Below are 23,017 nucleotides of genomic sequence, written 5' to 3'. Positions count from 1 at the left end.
TGTAAACTTATGTTACTTGATTCCTTAGTCGTTTAGGATTTCTTAACTTCAGAACAGGTATTAGGCCTGTGTTATAAGGTCTAATAAAAGGCTAAATTCATAAAGAAATTATCTTTAAAGTTGGAGTAGTTTTTAATTAGAAAGTTATTATTAAAGCAGCATAATATAAACTTTTAAGTTGAAAATTTGCAAAACATTGTGTATTTACTTCTTTTAAGAAATCTCTCCTCCTTTTTTTCCCCCAAAGATCAAATGCATCCTTGACTAACAACCAGAATTTAATCCAGAGTCTGAAGGAAGATTTAAATAAAGTGCGAACTGAAAAGGAAAACATTCAGAAAGATTTAGATGCCAAAATAATTGATATACAGGAAAAGATCAAAACAATTACTCAAGTTAAGAAAATTGGGCGCAGGTACAAGACTCAGTATGAAGAACTTAAAGCACAGCAAGATAAGGTATTTTGAGGAAATGTGATTTCCGCTTCTTCTGATTTTGACTGTTACTGGTTTTAGAGTCTAAACTCATAGAAGTACAGGAATACATTTATTTGATTTAAAGCTACTGTTTACCTTCTCACTATGTATCCCAAGCTAGCCTAGAACTGCAGAGCCTCCTGTCACAGCTCCTTGAATACTGGGATTACAGGTGTGTACTACATACCTGGCCAAAAATTGGTTATATAATATCTAATATGATGATCAAAAGACATTATAAAGTGACAACAAAACGTTATTAATACTGAGTATATTGTTTTGTTTTTATCCCCTCCACCCTATCCCCCCAGCCTCCTCTCCTTCCTCTCTCCAGGCTCTCTATCTAGCGAGCCTGCCACTGCCTCTCCTGTGCTAACATTAAAGGCATGCACTACCACACCTGACCTTGCCTTTCATATTTCTAATAGTATTTCTTTGCAAGTAGTATTTCAGATAGTATTTGCAGATGGATTTAAGAACTGTACTAGTTACCTTTTCTTGTTCTTGTAACCCAATATCGTGTTTAGTGGATGCAGTCCCTCACTTCTGGGAAGGTGTGACTTTTGATGACTTTATGGCAGGGATATGCTGCCTGCTGCATGAAGCAGAGAAAGGAGAGTTACAGCTCACATGGCTTTCTACCTATTTTTTACTCAGTCCAGAGTGTCTACTATAGAACAGGGTGGGTCTTCTCCCTTTCAGTTAATCCATTCTGAAAAGGCCCTCACAGAATCATGACGGGCACATTAGTGCTTTAGGTGTGTGTTACCATAATCGAGTTGACAGTCCAGAATTAGCTATCACAGTGGCTCATTGCCAAAGTTATGAGTAAGGACAATTTGATAGTTTTTACGACTAATAAGGTTTTGTATCACTTTAAACAAGTTGTGTGAGATAACTCTCAATGGTTTTTAGCACTTTTTGTATTTGCTAGCACTTTAGTGTGCTTTTCTTGGTGTGGAAGACAAGTTTCTAAAGGTGTATCATTTGCATATGCTCTTGGGTCACTCTCTCGTACCTAATCCATCATTAGGAGGCCATGTTCCGTGTCAGAAGTACATTTACAGTGCATCATCTTTAGTGTCTACTTGTATGGAAAACCATGACTAATTTTTGCATTTTGAGCACTAAAATTGTTCTGTAGAAATTTACTTTTGAGTGCACTTGTAAGTTATTTGCATAGTTAGCATAGGCGAACTTGCAGCAGCAGAATTACTAGACAAAACTGTATTGCTGTTACTACTTATCATCTTAGGCCATGGAGACCTCCACTCAATCTTCAGGAGACCATCAGGAACAGCACATCTCTGTCCAGGAAATGCAGGAGCTCAAAGATACCCTCAGCCAATCTGAAACAAAGACAAAGTCACTTGAGGCTCAAGTAGAGATTCTGCAAAAGGTATGATTCTGGGGGCAGTAGAAGGTGACTGTTCCTAATTCTCTCTGAGCCTCAGGTAGCACGTTTAAACACTAACACCCCCTTACCGTGTAGCACTTGTAGAAGTGTTCTAGTACTTTATAAGAAAGTTAAACTGATTTGATTGAGTTACATGGTACTCCTATTTCCTTAAAAAGACACTATCTGAAAAAGAGGCAGAAGCAAGAAGTCTCCAGGACCAGACCATGCAGCTCCAGTCTGAACTGTCACGCCTTCGTCAAGACCTTCAGGATAGAACCACACAGGAGGAGCAGCTCCGACAGCAGATAACTGAAAAGGATGAAAAAACAAGGAAGGCAATTGTAGCAGCAAAATCAAAGATTGCACACCTAGCTGGTAATTGCATGTATATGCTACAATTTAAATTGTACACTAAAACTTGATTACCAGTACAGACTTAAAATGTGAAAGAGAAGGCAATATTATAAATTTGTATGTGTTTGAGCTTGTTAGATTTATTTAACACAGGGAAGTTTTAAATTTTTATTATTTTTAGATTTTATTGTATAAACTGTATAATAGTTTGCCCACATGAATAGATGTATATACTACACATGTCCCTGGTACCCACAGAGGCCAAAAGAGGGTGTTAAACATCCTGGAACTGGAGTACTGGTAGGTACCAGGTAGGAGTTGGGAACCAACCTTGACTCCTCCAGAAGAACAGCCAGTGCTCTTAACTGAACCATCTCTCCAGCGCCAGAAAATTAATTTTCAAATATTATGTTTGCTGTGTTTATGAAGTGCACTGGTATTTAGCTTGGAGTACTGCTCACCTTTTATATTAGTATGGAACTGTTCTATATGTGAAATTCTTCAAGTCCAGACTGCTACCTATATGCTTTTCAAAGAACACAGTGTGGGCTCTTACCAGCCCAAGGACATTTCTGTACTTTTGGTAGAATACTCCTATGGAATTTCTGGGAGAGTACTATGTCACATTCATAAGAAACCCAGTTCTGAAATGTTCCTTTCGTTCAGTTAAATGTCAGGCCACTGGTTTTACTGTCACTGTTATTTTTCATGTCTTCTAAGATTATTTCACAGAAACTTCATAAAAAATTTACTGTTTTGATTTGGTATTTTTGGTTTTGGGGGGGAGGGGGGATTGACACATGGTTTCTCTGGAGCCTTGGCTGTCCTAGCACTTGCTTTGTAGACCAGGCTGGCTTCGAACTCAAAGATCCACCTGCCTCTGCCTCCTGAGTGCTAGAATGAAAGGTGTGTGCCACTACACCTGGCTTCACTGATCTATTTTTAGTATATCCTATATAGATTGTGTGATATGAATACTTTATAATTCCTAATAGTGAATAATATTGATATATAAACAAGCTCCTGCTAAAGTTAATTTGTATTTAAATTTTTTGATGTCTTGGATAGTTTACATATTCTTATGCTGGAGTAAATATATATTATAATAAACAAGGATATGTTTAGAAGTTTGCTCATTGAGATAGGCAGTGAGTGTATCAAAACTAATACATAGCACAGTAAAGAATCTAGTACTACATTCGGTTTAAGTGTTTCTACGTTTGATTATAATCGTGCTTATTTTAGGTGTGAAAGATCAGTTAACTAAAGAAAACGAAGAGCTTAAGCAAAGGAATGGAGCTCTAGATCAGCAGAAAGATGAACTGGATGTCCGAATGACTGCTCTGAAGTCCCAGTATGAAGGTCGGATTAGTCGCTTAGAGAGAGAGCTCAGAGAGCATCAAGAGAGACACCTTGAGCAGAGGGACGAGCCTCAGGAGCCTACCAATAAGGTGACCAGTTGTGCTTACATGATAAGCTGCTTTGTCTATATTTTATTTGGAAGTGCCAGACTATTTAGGAACCTTTGATAGCAGGCCTTTGGGCTAAAATTACAAGTATACAGGCAGTTGATGGTAGTTAATAGTCTGATATCTTTGTTGAGTGGACTTGGGGGTGTAGTAAGCACAGAACTCAATGCTTTTCCTCTTTATAGGCTCCAGAGCAGCAGAGACAGATTACACTGAAAACCACTCCAGCTTCTGGTGAAAGAGGAATGTGAGTTTTACTACTTTTATAGTCTATCTTTAAAGTTCAGAAAAAATTGTGTGATATAGTTGTCAAGTCTTGTTTTCAGTATGCTTTCCTTCCTAAGTGTAAAGCTTCAGTGACCAGAAACAGCTTGTGGCTTAGTTGGTGATTGACTTCTAAGATAAGTTCCTACTCACTCCCTGTGATGATTCATGACAGGAGTAAAAGTCTAGGCTGCAGCTGGAAGGTGGCTCAGCTGTTAGGAGCACTGGCCAGTCTTCCGGAGGACCCAGATTTCATTGCTAGCACCTACATGTCATCTCACAACCACCCACAACTCCCAGTCAGTGATCCAGCACCCTCTGGCCTCTGTGGGCACCAGGCACACACCTGTACACATAAGTCATAAAATTTTAGGTCTGGCTTGTGAAATTCCGTAACTCAACATTTTTTCTGTATTGCCAGATTATACCAGTCTGGAACATTCCCTACAGCTCTTAATGCTTGAATGAATTCAAGATCTTTTTCATAAAGCCTTTAGGCTCTTATGACTAAAAAAATAGAAATAATATTCATTGTCTTTAAAAACTACTTATCTTAAACCTGCCAAGTCTATCCAAACAATCAGAAAAATGGTAAGATTTGAACCATGCTAAGGTAATTCTTGCTAAACACTCACTTAAGTAGAAAGTTCATGGAGTATTTTGTGACTAGGTTGTTTTGGATTTTTCTCTCATTAAGTGCCAGCACATCAGACCCACCAACAGCCAATATCAAGCCAACTCCTGTTGTTTCTACTCCAAGTAAAGTGACAGCCGCAGCTATGGCTGGGAATAAGTCTACACCCAGGGCGAGTATCCGCCCAATGGTTACACCTGCAACTGTCACAAACCCAACCACTACCCCAACGGCAACCGTAATGCCCACCACACAGGTGGAGTCACAGGAAGGTGAGTTGAAATAGCTCATTGATTGCACTGACTGCTGGATAGATTTATTTTGAGAAGATGAGAGAAGATGTAATGATAAATGAAGCACATAAAATTTAAGTCAGACGTAATATTTTGAAACTACTTTTAAAAGTAGTAATTTTAAAAGTACTTTTAAAAGTAATATTTTGAACTATATGCTTCCTAGGATAGTTGTGCTTTTTGTTTTCCCAGTAATAGCATCAATCTCAGGTAAGTGTTCTTTAACTAACCTGTATTCTCAGCCCTACTTATTTGTTTGGTTGTTCTTTTTGTTTTGTTTTGGGTTTTGTTTTGTTGTTTTTGAGTCCAGGCTGGTCATGATCTTTCTGCCTCATAAGCATGTGCCATCATGACTGCCCAATATACTTACTGTAAATACAATAAATTTCTTCCTTCTCTTCTGCTTTGCTTTGTTTTTAAACTGATAAAAAGGGAAAATATATTCCTATAGATACACTGCTTTGCTTTTTGGAACCAGATGTTTACTTTCTAATGGCTGAGAAACATGCTGTGAAATCCGCTTTGAAAAATCATAGCATATGGGGCTGGAGAGATGGCTCAGAGGTTAAGGGCACTGACTGCTCTTCCTGAGGTCTTGAGTTCAATTCCCAGCAACCACATGGTGGCTCACAACCATCTATAATGAAATCTGATGCCCTCTCTGGCTTGCAGGTGTGCATGCAGACAGAGCACTGTATATGTAATCATAAATAAATAAATCTTTTAAGAAAAAAAGAAAGAAAAATCATGGTATAAAATTGCTCTTTCACACCAAGTATCATTCTTTCACTGGAATTTCTTGATGCTTTTCCACTCTCTTCCCATTATAATTACAGTAATTAGATTATTGTACTTGATTTGAGTTTACACATACCTTTTTAATCTACTAGATTGGGAGCCTCAAAGTTTTTTTTTGTTTTTGGTTTTTTTGGTTTTTTTTTTCAAGGCAGGGTTTGCAAGATCTTAAAATGCCTTGACATATTAGAATTGAATAAATTTTTCAAATATTTAGAAATATACTATGTAGCTAACTGTTGGTGCTAACTTTTATGTTGTCAGTTAGAAGCACGTTAGGCAAGATTCTGAGTTCAAGATCAATCAAAGTTCTACAGTGAGACGATGTCCAAAAACAAACAATGTATGATGTAAACACTCTGAAAGGTAGCACCATTCAATAAAAAAGTAATAGATGGATTACCAAATTAAAATTTTGTTGTTATGGATGAGGAAGCTTGTTTTGCCTTGTTTTGTTTTTGAGGTGCTTAGAATCAAACCCATGTTTTATTCTTGTGCATGTTGTGCAAGCACTGTACCAGTCAGTCTGGACCCATTCCAGTTTTCATAGTGTTACTACGATCCTAGTTAAAAATAAAATGATGCTTGAAAATTTCTCACCATTTTCAGCTTCTAAATGTTAATTTCATCTGGTTATAATTTTATTGGACCAACAGATACAAGACCAGTTACAATATGCATTTAATTTAGCCAACAAACATTGCATCCTTCTGTATAGTCACATAGGCAATATAGTACAGAATGCATTACTTTGCCCAAAATATTTTTATGTAGTAAATGGTAAACATACACAAAAACTAGAGAACCCAGTGTGTGTCAAAGGTAGGGCAAGAGAACTGTTTGGTAAGAGTAGGAGGCCTACTTACTAAATCTTATCATTACTTCTCAGCTATGCAGTCAGAAGGTCCTGTGGAACATGTTCCAGTATTTGGCAGTGCGAGTGGATCTGTCCGTTCTACTAGTCCTAATGTTCAGCCCTCCATTTCTCAGCCCATCCTAACTGTACAGCAGCAAACACAGGCTACGGCTTTTGTACAACCCACTCAGCAGAGTCACCCTCAGATTGAGCCTGCAAATCAAGAGTTGTCTCCAAACATAGTTGAGGTGGCACAAAGTTCACCAGTTGAGCGGCCATCTACTTCCACAGCAGTATTTGGCACTGGTAAGATTTAATGTTAACATTTTCTATTTTATTTTATGTTCTGTGGCTCTTTATGTCTATGTATATTTGTGTACCATGTATGTGCCTGGTGTCCATAGAGGTCAAAAGGGCATCACATCACCCGGATTAGAGTAACAATTGTGAGCTACCATGTGGGTATTGGGAATCAAACCTGAGCCTCTGGAAGAGCACACAGTGCTCTTAACTGGTTGCTTAGGAAATAGTTCAGTGGTTAAGACTACTGTCCGTTCTTCCTGAGGTCCGGAGTTCAACTCCTAGCAACCACATGGTGGCTCACAACCATCCATATCCTGGGATCTGATGCCCTCTTCTGGCATGCAGGTGTACATGAAAACAGAGAACTCGTATACATAAAATAAATAAATCTTAAAAAATAAAAAAGAATGTGGCTAAGCCGTATTTCAGACTGGTAAGATTAATTTTTTTAAATGAAGCTAGAGTAGAACTGTATACTTCACGTTTCTCATATATAATACATCTTGGCTATTTCCTGTTTGCTTTCTATCTAGTGATATTGTATTATATCTAAGAAGTACTTTTAATATTCACATTTACTATTAGATAGATTTCAGTCAGTTTTTATCATTAAATGAAAGTTTTTTTATCCCCCAGATATTTTGGGCTATCTTTAGAGGTGAAAAATAGCCACTGTATTATATGTAAGTCAGGGTGGGTCCTAAAAACTAAAGATATTCATATTATACATTATATACAGTATAATTTTTCCTTTGAGGAGTTCTGGATTTGTAAACTTGTAAGTAGCATTTATCAGTGCACTCACAGCGAATCAAAGCAAATACAAGTTTGCTAATCTTAAAACTTTCTCTAAATGGTCTTTGTCTAAATGAAGTTACCATCCCCTGATTTGACTTTTAAATCGTATCATCTGAAAGTTTCAGCTACTCCAAGTTCCTCCTTGCCAAAGCGCACTCGGGAGGAGGAGGAGGACAGCACCATAGAAGCAGCAGACCAAGTCTCTGACGATACAGTGGAAATGCCTCTCCCAAAGAAGCTGAAGCCAGTCACACCTGTGGGAGCCGAGGTCTGTAACGTTCCTTCTCTGTGTTGGATTACATGAGCAGCGTCTAGGGTTAGCTGTCAGTCATAGCCAGCGGCAAATTAACTTCTGCGGGTCATTAATGTATTATCTGAAAAATTCCTGAACTATAAAGTTTTCACTAGTAGCTAAGGTATTTTATATCACCAGTTATTTATAGTCTTTGCATACCTTTTCATGAATTTCTTCCAATTTTAGTAAAAGCAGAAACAAATTGAATTATATTTTTATAAGAAGTTTAGTCTCATTGACATTCTGCATTCTTACTTAGATAGGCTGTGATGAGTTAGGTTGTATACCAAACAGTAATGATGCCAAATGTTATTTGTACATATTAACTGATGTTCATAAGTCATAATATCTTGAAGAGGTATGCTATTTGAGTATATTTTTATATAAATAGCATTTCTGGCATGGCTTCATTGAATTGTAGATTTAACTTTATAGAAAAACTGGCAGAATGGGTGGTAATTCATGTAGTTCACTGATACAATAAGGAGTAACTGTTACGATTTAGGAAGAAGGTATGGCAGAAGAAAGCACCGATGGGGAGCCAGAAGCTCAAGCTTACAATCAGGATTCTCAGGATTCCATTGGAGAGGTGAGTAAAACCATACTTGGATAAAACTAATAAACGTAAGTTGATTTTAGTAAATAGAGTTGACTTTGACCTTATTGAGACACTATTTGGATTTTTAAATTAGTGTTGTTTTTTGTTTTTAAGACAGGCTTTCACTATGTAGCCTAGGCTAGTGTCAAACTCAGACAATCCTGCCTCAGCCTTTTAAGTGTTGGGCTTACAGGCATGTACTGTCAGATCTGGCACCTTGTACTTTAAGACTGATCTTTATTTTTGTTTGTTTCTTTGGGTGTTGTTGTTGTTGTTGCTGTTGGAGAGAGGGCTTCTCTGTAGCCATTGTCCTAGAACTAGCTCTGTAGACCAGGCTTCTGTAAGTATACTGTGCACAGACTAACATGTAAGAATGTTTGTTCATATACAGCAAAGCTATTTCTAAACAAGATATTGTTTCCAATAAGTATTGCTCTGCCACTAGGTTCCTGCCTACCTCCACCTGTTAGAAGCTGTGTGCCTAAGTGTGTCTTCAATTCTTCATTGCTTTACCTCTCAAAAAAGTATTACATTTTAAGGATTGTAGGGTATCCAAACTCTGTTGAGTTCATGTCATAAAAAATTTGTGTTTATTAACTAACAAATGTTAGAACAATCCTACTTTATAGGAAAAAGTAATGCCAAAATAAGTTACAGGGCCAGGTTCATACAGTTTTGAACTTGGGAATTGAACCCACACTGTAGTTCCCCCATATCTATCCTCTTAAGCTTGAAAGCATACTTTGTCTCTGGAGAGCTTTCAGGTTTGTGTTACTGTGAAATTAAGGAATTGAAGCTAGCTGTTAGTAACATAGATTGCAAGTTTAGTTTCTGAGATACATTAATATTCTAAGTTAGTTTTACCACTATTTTTTGATTTACAAATGTTAAAATCGAGTATGTGTATATAATATCATAAGTGGTACCTCATGAATTTAAGACTGTCATATTTTAAAAAACCTAGATATTTGGAATAAAGCCTATATTTCTGTTTTATTGCTGGCCTTAGTTAAATCATCCTCAAGTATATGAAAAGCTGTTTTTTAAGATTGTCAAATTATTTTGACTCAAACATACCATTAACTTCTCATTAAGTATTGCATCTTCTTACATAAGCAGGTCACTTTGGTAACGTTTAAATTATATTATAACCTACTCAATTTTCTCCATTATGATATATGTAATTTTTCATGAGTTTCATTCATAGGTGTCATTGGCTTGTATGAAAAAGGGATTTAACTGAGTGCTTAAGCCAAAAGGTACATGTTTAAATAAATGTCAGAATTTTGTTAATACAAGTTTATTTTAATAGCAAACAAAATATGGAAAGTAATTGAGCAAAGAATTAATTCTAGGGGTTGGAGAGATGGCTCAGAGGATAAGAGCGCTGGCTGCTCTTCATAAAGTCCTGAGTTCAATTTCCAGCAACCACATGGTGGCTCATAACCATCTATAATGTGATCTGGTGCCCTCAGGCACACATGCAGGTAGAATACTGTATACATAATAAATAAATATTTCAAAAAAAGAAAAAGAGTTCTAGTATCTAGCATATGCAGAATATCCTATATCCAAAATGTGATGACAGCATTTCATACAGACTTCGGAGTATTTGTCTAGAGACCAGCAGAGAGCATCACTTTGGATCGCTGTCACTTCTTACTGGCATTTTGTTTCTTCATGTGTAGAGAGAGGCAGTAGTTCCTCCAAGGAGTTACAGCTTGAGCACTTCGGCTGCCGTGGTTATGTACTGAGCAGTCCTCACAGCCTCCCCAGTTCTCGCTATTCTCGTTTTCAAAGGACTGTGTGAGAAATAACCTGATCTTTAGAGTACAGAGCTTTATTTATGCCAGTCTTTACCACATTTAGCCTTAATTGGGGAGCTGTCTATAATTACTTCTCCTTTTTAATTACTTTACCTTTTTAATTAAATGTTACTGCATCACTCTCTCCTATCCCTTTCCTCTCTTTAGCCCTTCCCAAGTACCCTCCCTCCAGTCCTTACATGTGCCCCCTCAAATTGATAGTTTCTTCCCTACTAATTATTACTAAATACATGTATGGATGCCTGCATTTACAAATATATAAATACAACCTGCTGGGTCCCGGTTTTGTTTTTTGTATATATATGACCTCAAGGTTTTGTGTCTATTGAATATCCAGTTGTGGATTCATTCCTGGGATGAGCTAACCCTCCCTCTCTCAGCAGGCAACAGCTGCCTGAGGTTTCTTGTCCCACAGATGTGACCCTGTGAGATTTTTTTTTTTTTTTAATTTATTTACTAACCTACTGAATGTCTGCTCTGTATCCCTCTCCCACTTTACCTTCACTTCTTTTCCATATTATGGAGTACTCAGAAAGTTTCAGGTTCCAGTTTTCAGGTTGAGGATAGTCAACTTACAAGGCATAATTAGTGGGGTTGGGGTAAAGTTTTTTTGTTTTTGTATTCAGTGTGTATCCAGATTATTTCTAGTTTGGGTAAAATACCTTTTTAACTTTTAAAGGGAGTCACCCAGGGAGATTATACACCTATGGAAGACAGTGAAGAAACTTCACAATCTCTACAAATAGACCTTGGACCTCTTCAATCAGATCAGCAAACTACTTCCTCCCAGGATGGTCAAGGCAAAGGAGATGATGTAATTGTAATTGACAGTGATGATGAAGATGATGATGAAGAAAATGATGGAGAACATGAAGTGAGTTTAGTATTGAAAAGATTAAGTGCTTATCAGCTTTGCTTCTGCTTCCCTTTTTAAAATTCCTCTTCCAGAGCTGGGTCTTAGACCCAGTGCATTTTGCATCTTGGCCTTGAGCTCTGGATCTTCTTACCTGCGCCTGTGTGCTGGTCTCAGTCATAGTGCTTAAGTCTTACTTCTGCTATATCAGCTAGCCATTTCTCAGTCCCAGTCAGTTTCAGTGGATTATCAAGGTTTTATCTTACTAATTAGTTCAGGAGTGTGAGCTTGTGTATTTTAAAAAGAAAAAATCAAAGAGCCAGTGTTCGGTAATCAGTTTTTAAACTTTTTGTTTATATTGTTTTGGGGGAATTATTTTCTTACTTACCAGAGGTAGGATTTTAGTACCTAGCCCAAGCTTGCTAGGAACTCCCAAAAGTTCTTCAGTCTCTTTAATACTGGGATTATAGAAAAACGTGACCTATCCAGCTTGTTTTGTAAATGATTGCTGTGCCATTTAGAATTTGTTCTCAAATTTCATATTCAGTCTTAGTTTTTAAAAAAAAAAAAAAAAGGCTATATGAATCTAATGATACATATTCTTGTTTCTGGAGATAAAAAGAAGAAACAGGAGGTAGTAGTTAGTTTGTTTTGTTCGTTTATTTTTCCTTTTGGCATCCTGTACAATTTGCAAAGTAATTAGGCCATCACTTATATCAGGTGATTTTTAAGGGAGAACTTATTATTTTTTGACTTTGGGATTTAATTCTATACTGTTGGTTTCTTCCTTTAGATTCTTTTATTTTTTTAAAAAAAGTATTTTTAAAACTAGTATTGTTTGATTTTATTCTTTAATCTACTCACACTTAAATAGAAATAAAGTGAACCACTTGACATTTGGTAGACTATTACTTTTGCATAATTTCATGCACAGAGTTCAGAGTCAATCAATATTTAATGCTGTGAAATGTTAATAAGCTTTTTTTCCTTTGCTGTGAAACTAAACCCACAAAACTCTTGAAACACTCCTATGTCCTATTCAATAATAAGTCACTTAATTGAGGTCTTAGGATCTGCAAAACAAGTGAGTCTACACTTTATTCACACTTGGACTTTTTCTTCTAGGATTATGAAGAAGATGAAGATGATGATGATGATGATGAAGACGACACGGGGATGGGAGATGAGGGTGAAGATAGTAATGAAGGAACTGGTAGTGCAGATGGTAATGATGGATATGAAGCTGATGATGCTGAGGTAACTGGTTAGAATTGTGACTGTTTCTTAAAAGCTGTGCTAAGAAAGCTTGCTGTTTTCCTGTGATATAGAAAAGCTTGTGTTACCAGGATAATAAAAGTCTTTATACCGTTGGAGTTTTGTTTGTTTGGCTTGCTTGGTTTGATTTTCCTCTGGTTTGTTTGCTTTTAATCATTTGGTGTGGCTTATTTTTTTTAAAAAGCTATTCATTTGATTTGCTTCAGTCATTACATTTTGTCCTTAGGGTGGTGATGGGACTGACCCAGGTACAGAAACAGAAGAAAGTATGGGTGGAGCTGAAAGTAATCAGAGAGCTGCTGATTCTCAGAACAGTGGTAAGATCATTAGTCTTTTAATTAGTATTTCTAATAATGTTTTCTAAACTGGAATTGTACTTTTTATGTAATACAACTTCAGTAAGTTGGTAACAAGATAGGGTCTTATTAGCAAGTTTCTGCCCTCATGACATGTCCTATTAGATGTCATTATACACTGCCTGTCTGTCTCATTGAACTACTGTAAAAGTCAAATATCTTGGACTCACATTTGCCTCTGCTGCCTTTACCACCTGGGATAATTAAAGCAGGGATGGTAGCAGCTCCCAGCCAGAAGAGGTCAGTTTAATCAAATTCCATGTTTTAAAATTTGTATGTAGATATATGTCTTTAGATACTATCACAAAAACCTTAGGTTTTTTTAGAATAAGATATTCTTAGTCATTTTCCCCCGAGTATAATACATACAGAACATCTGTTCTGTAAGACTTTTTTGGGCGGGAGGGTAATTGTAAAATTAAATCCAATAGTGTGAGTAAACTTAAAGGTTATTGGGTTTGGTCCATTTTTAAGTTATATAGGGGTTGGAGAGATGGCTCAGTAATTAAGAGTATGTGTTGCTCTTGAAAAGGCAGCAGGTTCAGATCCCAGCACTCACATGGAGGTTCACAGTAATTCCACTTCCAGGGGACCTGACACCTTTCAGCCTCCATGGACACCAGGCATGCATGTAGTTCACAGACAAATATGCAGGCATTAAGTTTTTTTGTTAAATCACTACTCATGTGACTAGCTTTATTTATCCTGAGTTCTTAAACTAAATTTAAGTTTAATCTGAGTCACAGAAAAATAAAGTGATTTAAATTCCTCATAAATACCAAATGTCAGGACAAGGATCTAGTTCTAGATCAAAATTATAAACTATTAATTCTCTGGTATCTTGCATCCCATAGTGGGAGACAGCAGATCTAGTCATCTGAGTAGCAATTGGAATTTGAAGTTTAGGAGAAGCAAATTATAAAAATATACGTGAAGCTTGTCCTTATTCATCTTGATTGATTGGCTTGCTGTTTCCCTAGAAAGAGTTAAGTAGTTTATACACTTTATTATAAGCTGTACACAATATTATGAATAACACTTAGACACAATATTGTAAATAATACTGGTCTAGAGACATGATCCAGTGGTTAGAGCACTCATTGCTCTCCCCATGGACCTGAGGTTGGCTCCTCTGTTAGGTGGCAGATTCCTCCTGGACCTCGTGCTCCAGGGGATCCACCACTCCATTCTAGTTTCCATAGGCACACAGACACACATAAGCACACTTTAAGAAAAAATAGCATTGCTAAAATTTAGTAAATATTCGCATTATCATATGCTTGGCTAAGTGCTTCCATCCATCATTTGAGCCTTGAGGGGCGTGTACCTCCTTGCGTGTCCTTTGTTCTGTTATAACCATTCAGACCAACACATAGAGGTGCATGTCTGTACTCCCATCACTTGGGAGGTAGGAGGCCCAGGAGTAGTGTATATAGTGTACAGTAGGCTGCCTACTACTGTGTAGCAAGCTTGAGGACAGCCTGTAGTCCGTGAGGCCCTGTCTCAAATCTCCAAGAAAACAAATTGGAGGTTGAGGCTGTGTAACCTAGCTGAGCTTGGTTTCCGAACTGAAGTCTCTCTTACAGGTGAGGGAAGCACAAGCGCAGCGGAGTCGTCTTTCTCTCAGGAGGTTGCTAGAGAACAGCAGCCCACATCCGCATCGGAGAGACAGACCCCACGAGCACCACAGTCACCGCGGCGCCCCCCACATCCCCTTCCCCCACGCCTGACCATTCACGCTCCGCCTCAGGAGTTGGGACCACCAGTTCAGGTATTTAAAGAAGCCAGCTTCTGAAAAGACACCTTTTAAAATGTGGCTTTTCCAGTAGACAGACTTCATTCCTTTCTTCCTTCATTCCTTCTTTCTATCTGTTCATCCCTCCCTCCTGATATTAAATCAGTTTTTGTAAGATAATTATTTTTAATTGATACAAATCTCTACTTTGTAAATATAACAGTTTACATTCACAAATAAATTGGCATTTGGAAGCATGGCTTGCTAAATAAACACTCTGTGTGTGTGTGTGTGTGTGTGTGTGTGTGTGTGTGTAGCAAAAAAGTCTAGTTGCTATTATTAGGCTTATTTTCTCTTAGATTTTATTTAATGTGAACGAATTCTGCCAGCTTAATAACATTTGTTTTGAACATTAGTGTTCAAAAAACTTTTTTTTTATTGTTCCACCTAACTTTTTCACATTTATAATCAAATATCTCCACTTAGTTATTTAACAGCCCTGTATATTCAGCATGGAGTAGATTTGGCTGTATCTTCTTCAGAATATGGCAGGGAACACACAAAGGTTCATTTATCTAGCTTGGTTCTCACACCTGACATGGTGAATATATTGAGAACCAACAGTTATGTATAAATCAAGCTAAGAGTAGTGGAAATTACTTCGAATTTGAAAATAAGTCTAAAGGGATTGTGTGCGGGTGTCACAAAGCATTCAATCTGCTGATAGAAGACTGTTTTAGCTGTGAAGTTACAAGTCAGTTTCTGTATAAACTATGGTTGACAACCTTACTTGTTAATATTTTCAGTCAAGGAAATAGGGACTAAATGTGTGTACAATGTTTGAACTAATATTATGCTCTTTGTTTCATAACTATCTTTGTTGATATAACTTAAACTTTGTCACTGATATTTATAATAGATAAATAGTAGCAATTTAGAAATACCCTGTTAATTAAAATTTTTCTACAATTAGGTATCTCATTACCAGGTTAATAAACTGTGTTTTTGGTGTTTGTTTTATTGCCTGATTCCTTAAAACAAATGTAATTCCTTTTCTAACAGAGAATCCAGATGAGCCGGAGGCAGTCTGTAGGGCGTGGCCTTCAGTTGACTCCAGGAATCGGTGGCATGGTTAGTATGTAGCCATCATGTGTCTAATTAACCCAAAGGGGCGTGGGTACATCTCTTAAATCCTTTGTTCTCTCTGTTTCAGCAACAGCACTTTTTTGATGATGAAGACAGAACAGTTCCAAGTACCCCAACTCTTGTAGTGCCACATCGCACTGATGGGTTTGCTGAAGCTATTCAGTAAGTTGATGAAGTGACTCATTAGTTGTCTAGTGACTCATTAGCTGCTTTCGGTTTACCTCAAATTGTTTATGGATATGTTATTTATAGAGTCTCACCCTACTTTCTATTAATGTGTATGTGGAGTAGGAGGATCATGAAAAAGTAGTGTTGAGGAAGACTATATAAGGTGAATAAAACTATCTTCTAATAAGACGGTATGATAGTGCTTAAGAATGCAGTTTCTACAATCAGAATGCTTGTATTGTAAACCTGTCTCTAGGGTCCTCACAAGAGCATGTTCCTTGTAGTTCCTTCTTCTTAGTAACCTCATCTTACAGATAACATGGTTTGTGCTTACTTGTTTAGTACTACCTGACACATGGTAAATGCTGTATTGGTGCTGGGGGAAGTGTTGGTCATTACAGTGATCATGACAGGTAGCATGTTGTGAAAGCTCAGGGTATGAGTAACCAGCTGTGGGCAACAGTCTAGGACAGTGGCAGTGTGAGTGATAATCTGTTAATACAAATGAAGAAATTGTTCCAACAGCTAATAAGGCAGCACATTTAACTGAGTCTTAGCATTCCTAGTGATTATTTGGAATTTCTATGCATTATTTATTTAGTCCTTATAACTCTGAGGATAGATGCTGCTGTTGCCTGTGAGGACTGCCTTGATATATTCCACCCCACCAACCCGTGTCACCAATTTAAGGAGTAGTTCTCCAGCATGAGCCTTTTGTGAAAAAGTTTGGGTTTTAAGTAGCAGGGAACCCCTTGTGGTTTGGGTCCACGTAAACAGCCTGAAATTAGATGTATAAAACAGGGGTGCTTAAGGTTCTGCCTGAAAATCAACCTGAAGAAAAACGCTTTAGCTAAAAAAGGATACTTTGGAGTGGAAATGAAAATTAACTCAGGTAAAAGCATGTATAACTGTGAGTAGATAAGGAAAGGAATGGCAGATAAAGACGTCAAGCTAAAGACCAGCACAGTGGCGCACACATGTAGTCACAGCACTCAGGGCGTCAGAGGAGGCAGATGCCTCTGTGAGTCCAGGTTACACAGAGAATCCATGTCTCGAAAAACCAGAGAGAGGGCGGGGTGTGAAGCTGAGTTTATGAGGAGAAAGCAGTTAATCTAGTCTTCTAATGCTAGCATTTTTCTAAATCTTAGAGCTAGATTTTAAGCTTAAAATAAGCTAGAAAATAACATTTTGTATTACTAAACACTGAAAACTAAAATTAAAAACAAAAGCTTTTTTGTCATGCTTCCTGGTACATGTGTCTCTTTTTCAGACAAGTTCAAAACAAATATAAAAACTAGCATAATTCAGGGAAGCTAAGAGTTAAATCACAAGTTATTCATATTACTAAATTCATTGACAGTATCTTTTCAAAAAACATCTTCATTGGCATTATTTTCATTGTTTCCTTCCCTATTAATAGCCTATTCTTTTTGTGGTTTAAGCAGGTAGCAATAGATTTCCCATCAAATTAATTGTTGCCAATTTAGTTCTCCCCAGGTTGCCGGTGTTCCTAGATTCCGGTTTGGACCACCTGAAGACATGCCACAGACAAGTTCCAGTCACTCTGATCTTGGCCAGCTTGCTTCTCAAGGAGGTAAATAGTCTTAAGTATGTGTATTGGGTAGAGTTAGTCTGCTCTGGTTTTCTTAAGTTGTTCTGATTTATAGAGCTACCAACATGGCTCTTATTAAGCATTGCCTTTTGTAATAAATAGCTCTTCAGCAAGGTTCTAGTCCCTTTAGCCTGGAGACTAGTTTTTATATTTGTTTTTTGTTTTTATTTACTTTTCTATTGCTGTGATGAAACACCACGACCAACACAACTTATTAAAGGAAGCATTTAATTGGCTTGCGTACAGTTTCATAAGATTAGTCCATTACCATCATGACAGGGAGAATGCCAGCAGACAGACACAGTGCTGGAAAAGTAGCTGAGAGTTTTACATCCTGCTCAGAAGAAGTGTGGGGGACACTAGGCTTGGCATGTACTTTTGAAACCTTAAAGCCCACCTCCAGTGACACGTCTCCTTACAAGGTCATACCTCTTCCAACAAGGCCAGACGGCCTAACCCTTCCCAGACAGTTCAGCTAACTAGAGACCATGCACTCAAACATGGGAGCCTATGGGGGCCATTTTCATTCAAACTACCATTCAAATTGTATGCTCAAACATGTGTGTTAAATCAATCAGTGTTCTCAGAATTGGCAGTCATTTTAAGTTTAGGAGTACAGTGTACTTTTTCTTTTCAATTTGAGTCTTGTGGCATACCTAATTCAATATATAGCTAATTATTATTAGACTTTGCCAGTTTTTATTGTTTTTAAAAACATTCACTTTAAAAATAGTTTTGAGTATTAAAATAAAGTGACCCCAAGATTAAATAGTGGAGGTAGATGATACCTGTGTGAATTACGCTGCTTGTGAAACTAAATATCGTTAAATCCACAGATGAAATTTGGTATATTTCTGGGAAACTGGCATTTTGCAAGTGAATAGAGAATAAGCCACTACTAACTCACTTTGTAACTGTAGGGGAAGTTTAATTGTCACTAGCAGAAAGGGTTAGTAACCTTGGCAGTTAGGCGAGGAATAGATTGCAACATAGGATTTGTTCATAGTTGGATATTCCATAAAATTAGCAGTTATTTAGGGATACTTTAATTAGTGGTAAAGAATTAAAAAAATAATTTGAATTATGTATTGAGAGCTTCATTTTTGATTAGTGGAGCAACTAAATTATGAGCTTCAAAAAAGTATACACTTTGTACTAGTTTTTTTTTTTCCTTTGACATTTTAATGTTCTTTCAGTCATTCATTGATACTCAGAATTGTCTCTAGGTTTAGGAATGTATGAAACGCCCCTCTTTCTGGCTCATGAGGAAGAGTCTGGTGGCCGCAGTGTTCCCACTACACCTCTCCAAGTAGCAGCCCCAGGTTGGTGCCAGAAAAATGAGGACATTTGTTTTATTGGTGACAGAACACCATGAAACCTATTCTGGCTCTGAATTAATGAACCACAAAGGTAAATGTATTTATTCTCCTTCTTTCTAAGTGACTGTGTTTACCGAGAGCACCACCTCTGATGCCTCAGAACACGCCTCCCAGTCTGTCCCAATGGTGACAACGTCCACAGGCACTTTATCTACAACAAATGAGACAGCAGCAGGTGACGATACAGACGAAGTATTTGTGGAGGCAGAGTCTGAAGGGTATGATTTTATTGCATTATTTGCTGTGGCTTCACTATGTTGTCTTCATTGTTTGCTTTAGCAAGCAAAATTCTGTTTTCAGTGGTCTCCTACCCCCACAGATAAGCTAAAACACCTATTTGGAAAAGCTGCTTTGCATTCATAACTTTACCAGCTTCAGAATTAGAGTTACTATGAGAGGCAATATTAAAAACCTTTATTGAAAACTTTTTTTTTTTTATTCAAAGAAAACAAAACGTTTGCTAGAAAGGAGCCCATAGATAGTGGTTTTGGAGAGTTAAGTCTCAAGCTGGCATCTAACTCTTGTGAAATGGGAAGTTTTTACTGTTTAGTGGTCAGAAACACTACTAGTAGAACACACATTTTCTGCTTAGAGCAAGGATTTGATTTTATTTGACAGTGCTTCATAAGCCAGGTCTACTAGAGTATAATAATAGGTAAAAAGCAGGTCCGTTTGTATTTTTTAACATTGGTACTTAAATTCTGGGAGGTTACAAGTCCCACTGAGAATGCTAGCTGTTACTAGTTCTATACTTCTTTTCAGGTCACTTTACATTTGTCCTTTTAACTTACATGGTATTCCTAAAATGTATTTCTTCCCACCATAGAAAGTAAGTTTAGAGCATGTTAACAATAATTTGCTTAGGATAACAATTTAGATGTAATATGAATAAATTAATAAAATATATTTTAAAAGCAAAAAAAAAAAAAAACCCAATAATTTGCTTAGGCTGTTCTACTGGTAACCAGCTCAGGTGAGAATTTAAACCTTAACTGCAGCCCCAGGCTATTTACACCTCCTTATCTTGCAGCATCAGGTGTCTGAGGTAAGTTGTTACCAATAACTGTACTAATGTTTGCAGATGATTTTAAAAAAAAAAAAAAGGAAAGATTGGGTCAGATTCAGATCTTTTACTGTCTGTTTCATGTGCTTCTTAAAGGGAGAAAGATGAAAATATAGCCACTGAGTTTAGAGCTTTCATACCCTTGTTAGAGCTGTGTTAGTACTCAGATTGACTTACTGATCTGCTGTTACTGCTTGTGGCAATTGTGAATAGCTTTTGCTTTCCTAGATTATTTGGGAGTTTATCACAGTCTAGTATGTTCCCTGTGAGTGTTAATAACATAAATATGCTTGTCAAATAGAAAAGAAGGGTGGCTACAACAGTGGGGGAGGGGGGTAAAATTGGAGAGTATCCTAATAAGAAAAGGGGTAAAGGAAAAACAACTCATCTCCACCCACTGCTCTGCCTTCTGTTTAAAATAAAATGGATTGCCGTGAGTTCAAGGCCAGCCTGGTCTACAAAGTGAGTCTAGGACAGCCAAGGCTACACAGAGAAACCCTGTCTCCAAAACAAAAACAAACAAACAAAAAAGCTTGACGGTCTATAGGAGAATCTAATTCTCAGTTAAAACTAGAACTCTGGAACTAGTTACAAAATAAATCAAAAAGAGCTTAGGAGCATTTAGGATTCATTCTAGAATCATTTTTTCATCTTCTGATCAATATTCATTTTCTTAGTATTAGTTCAGAGGCAGGCCTAGAAATTGATAGCCAGCAGGAAGAGGAGCCTGTCCAAGCATCTGACGAGTCAGATCTGCCTTCAACCAGCCAGGATCCTCCCTCCAGCTCCTCTGCAGGTAGGTACTGTTCATGCCCTTGCCTGCAGAGATGCTTACAGAGACGGGCTCCCTGCTAGCCTCCTGACGTCTAACACGCATGCTTACAGGGGAACTGGGTTTGTATTTACATTACATTACCATATGGATATTTTGATAATCAGAAACATGAAGAAGGTGGGTCCACATCAAAAGAATAGTTCGGTTATATTTCATCTAAATAAATGCTGTCGGTGTCGGCATGGGTCCTGTAAAATAACTGGGGCCTCTTAAATAGGCTACTTAGGTTCTGGTTTCTTCTCAAATCATGCGAATTACTCACCTTTTTAAAGTTGCTAACCAAATTGGAGGGGATGGCTTTGTACTGAGAAGGAATCTGGTTGACCAAGAGCAGATTTGATCTCTAAGGTTGAAAAATGGGACTCTATTTACTTCAAAACCATGTTTGGAATTTACTATTATTTGGTTCTCAACAATAAATTTGGTAGTGATCCAGTCCCATATTTTAAATATGAAGACTAAAGAAAGCATAGTATGGTTAAATTATTTCTCAAGGTCATGTAATAAACTATAGGCCAGGATACAAGTTTGGCTCTAGAAAACTCCACTAAGTAAAACTTATATGTTAGGCTTTTTATCTCAGAATGTGTAGGCAGTTTACATTCAGTCTTGAGGAAATGCAGTAATCCATATCCACTCTAGTGATTATTATTATTTTTCTTTATGATGGTTATTCTGAAATTTCTGTAGAACATTCATATGTTTAACATTCAGATTTCTTTCATTATATTTTACAATCACATAATTTTGTTATCCTAAAATGCTTCTTAGTTGCTTTTCTATGACATGGCAACCAACTAGCCCACATCTTTAGGCTCAACTCCCACACCCACATTTCTGAGCTAGCTACTTAACATAACCACATTCTCTACTGAACCTTAAAGTCAGAATTGCAAATAATAGATATAAATTCTCAGCTTTATGCACAAAAGGACCAGAAATTATAGGTGTGATAAGTATTAGGCCTGTTGATGTTCTCTGAGAATTGTTTTTCCTTGGTAGTAGAATTAATACTAGTTATCATACTTGCCCTGTGTGGAAAAAGTTGTGGTTGGTTCCTAGAAAATGGAATGTCTTTACATTGATTTCACTATGAGTGACACTGTACCTCTCCATCTGACTGAGTACTCAACTCAGTAAATTTTAAAGTCTAACATAGGGAATTTTACAAAAAGTGTCGCCAGGAAAATGGCATTGGCAAAGGTGTCAAAGCTGTGTGGTTGTATCAAGTCCCATAAGCCAGTGCATTGTGTTTGAGACATTCAGAGTCAGCAAGGTCATTGTGGCTAGGGCAGAATGAGGGGTGGTGAAGAAGTCGTTACATCTTCGTCATTGCCTTGAGTTTCATGGAGATAGAACACAACTGAAATCTTCACATAGATAAATGACAGCACACTGCAGTTGGTTTGGCTATGGTGTATAAAAGAGTCTAAAATTTAAGAATGAACAGAAATAGCCAAATTTTGAAGCTGTTTCAATGCAGAATAAAAACAATAATTTGGAAAAATGTAGATATGTGTTTATGGCAAATTTACTTAAATTTGAGCTGGCAGGAGTTTCCTTCACTCTTAAACAAACTTGAATGTTGAAAACAAATGGCACATCTTTATTTGTCTGTGTATTGGTTAGTAATCATGGCTACTTTCTTGGTTGTGTAACTTCCTCTCTGTGTGTTTTAATGCTTTCTTTAGATACTAGCAGTAGTCAGCCAAAGCCTTTCAGACGAGTAAGACTTCAGACAACATTGAGACAAGGAGTTCGTGGTCGTCAGTTTAACAGACAGAGAGGTAAGTCCCTGACACACTGATTACTCGAGATGTGGGATAGTTAATCATAAGGGTTGATTCATAATTACATGTTGGTCATGTGACACTTAACAACCAGAAAGCTTCTTTTAAGCAGTTTATTTGTCATAGTTACAAAAGAATGTGTTCTTACAGTTGGTGTCTTTTAGTTCATTAGATCCAAAGAAAGATTTGAAAAATCTAAAGTGTTAGCACGCTGTGTATTGTAGTAGCTCTACCTGTATTCTTAAGATGTTGGGTTTTGTTTATTTTTATGCAATTAAAGTTTTGTGGCTCTTGTAACAAGTAAAGAAATAGAAGATCTTAGTATTTCCATGTTCTCTAGTATTACTCATTAGACTTAGATTTAGTAACATCATAAAACTAGTAACCCATTTATAATTACCCATCAACATGGGGAGTATTTTTGAATTTCCATCTTAGATATTTC

The 23,017-nt window shown here is 37.2% G+C and overlaps 1 protein-coding gene across 2 annotated transcripts in view; it reads left to right on the top strand.

Annotated features, from left to right (window-relative positions):
* The window catches only part of TPR (translocated promoter region, nuclear basket protein), a 58,548-nt gene that overhangs the window by 35,291 nt on the left and 240 nt on the right, over nucleotides 1-23,017 (top strand). Inside the window, exons 32-51 of one of the 2 annotated variants that reach the window (XM_084782036.1) lie at nucleotides 248-458; nucleotides 1,732-1,875; nucleotides 2,052-2,250; nucleotides 3,475-3,680; nucleotides 3,884-3,945; nucleotides 4,660-4,868; nucleotides 6,574-6,846; nucleotides 7,761-7,909; nucleotides 8,442-8,525; nucleotides 11,040-11,234; nucleotides 12,339-12,470; nucleotides 12,715-12,805; nucleotides 14,431-14,615; nucleotides 15,642-15,710; nucleotides 15,793-15,887; nucleotides 17,381-17,487; nucleotides 18,732-18,827; nucleotides 18,946-19,102; nucleotides 20,625-20,743; nucleotides 22,474-22,569. In XM_084782036.1, coding sequence (XP_084638162.1) covers nucleotides 248-458; nucleotides 1,732-1,875; nucleotides 2,052-2,250; nucleotides 3,475-3,680; nucleotides 3,884-3,945; nucleotides 4,660-4,868; nucleotides 6,574-6,846; nucleotides 7,761-7,909; nucleotides 8,442-8,525; nucleotides 11,040-11,234; nucleotides 12,339-12,470; nucleotides 12,715-12,805; nucleotides 14,431-14,615; nucleotides 15,642-15,710; nucleotides 15,793-15,887; nucleotides 17,381-17,487; nucleotides 18,732-18,827; nucleotides 18,946-19,102; nucleotides 20,625-20,743; nucleotides 22,474-22,569 — 2,879 coding nt within the window. Of the gene's footprint in view, nucleotides 1-247; nucleotides 459-1,731; nucleotides 1,876-2,051; nucleotides 2,251-3,474; nucleotides 3,681-3,883; nucleotides 3,946-4,659; nucleotides 4,869-6,573; nucleotides 6,847-7,760; nucleotides 7,910-8,441; nucleotides 8,526-11,039; nucleotides 11,235-12,338; nucleotides 12,471-12,714; nucleotides 12,806-14,418; nucleotides 14,616-15,641; nucleotides 15,711-15,792; nucleotides 15,888-17,380; nucleotides 17,488-18,731; nucleotides 18,828-18,945; nucleotides 19,103-20,624; nucleotides 20,744-22,473; nucleotides 22,570-23,017 lie in introns of both variants that reach the window. The other variant, XM_084782035.1, reaches the window with a different exon arrangement.

The sequence above is a fragment of the Acomys minous genome (assembly GCF_964271855.1).
Source record: "Acomys minous genome assembly, chromosome: 1".
In the NCBI taxonomy this organism is placed as follows: Eukaryota; Metazoa; Chordata; class Mammalia; order Rodentia; family Muridae; genus Acomys; species Acomys minous.
Note: the sequence above shows the minus strand (reverse complement) of the source record. Positions and strands in the feature narration are given on the sequence as shown.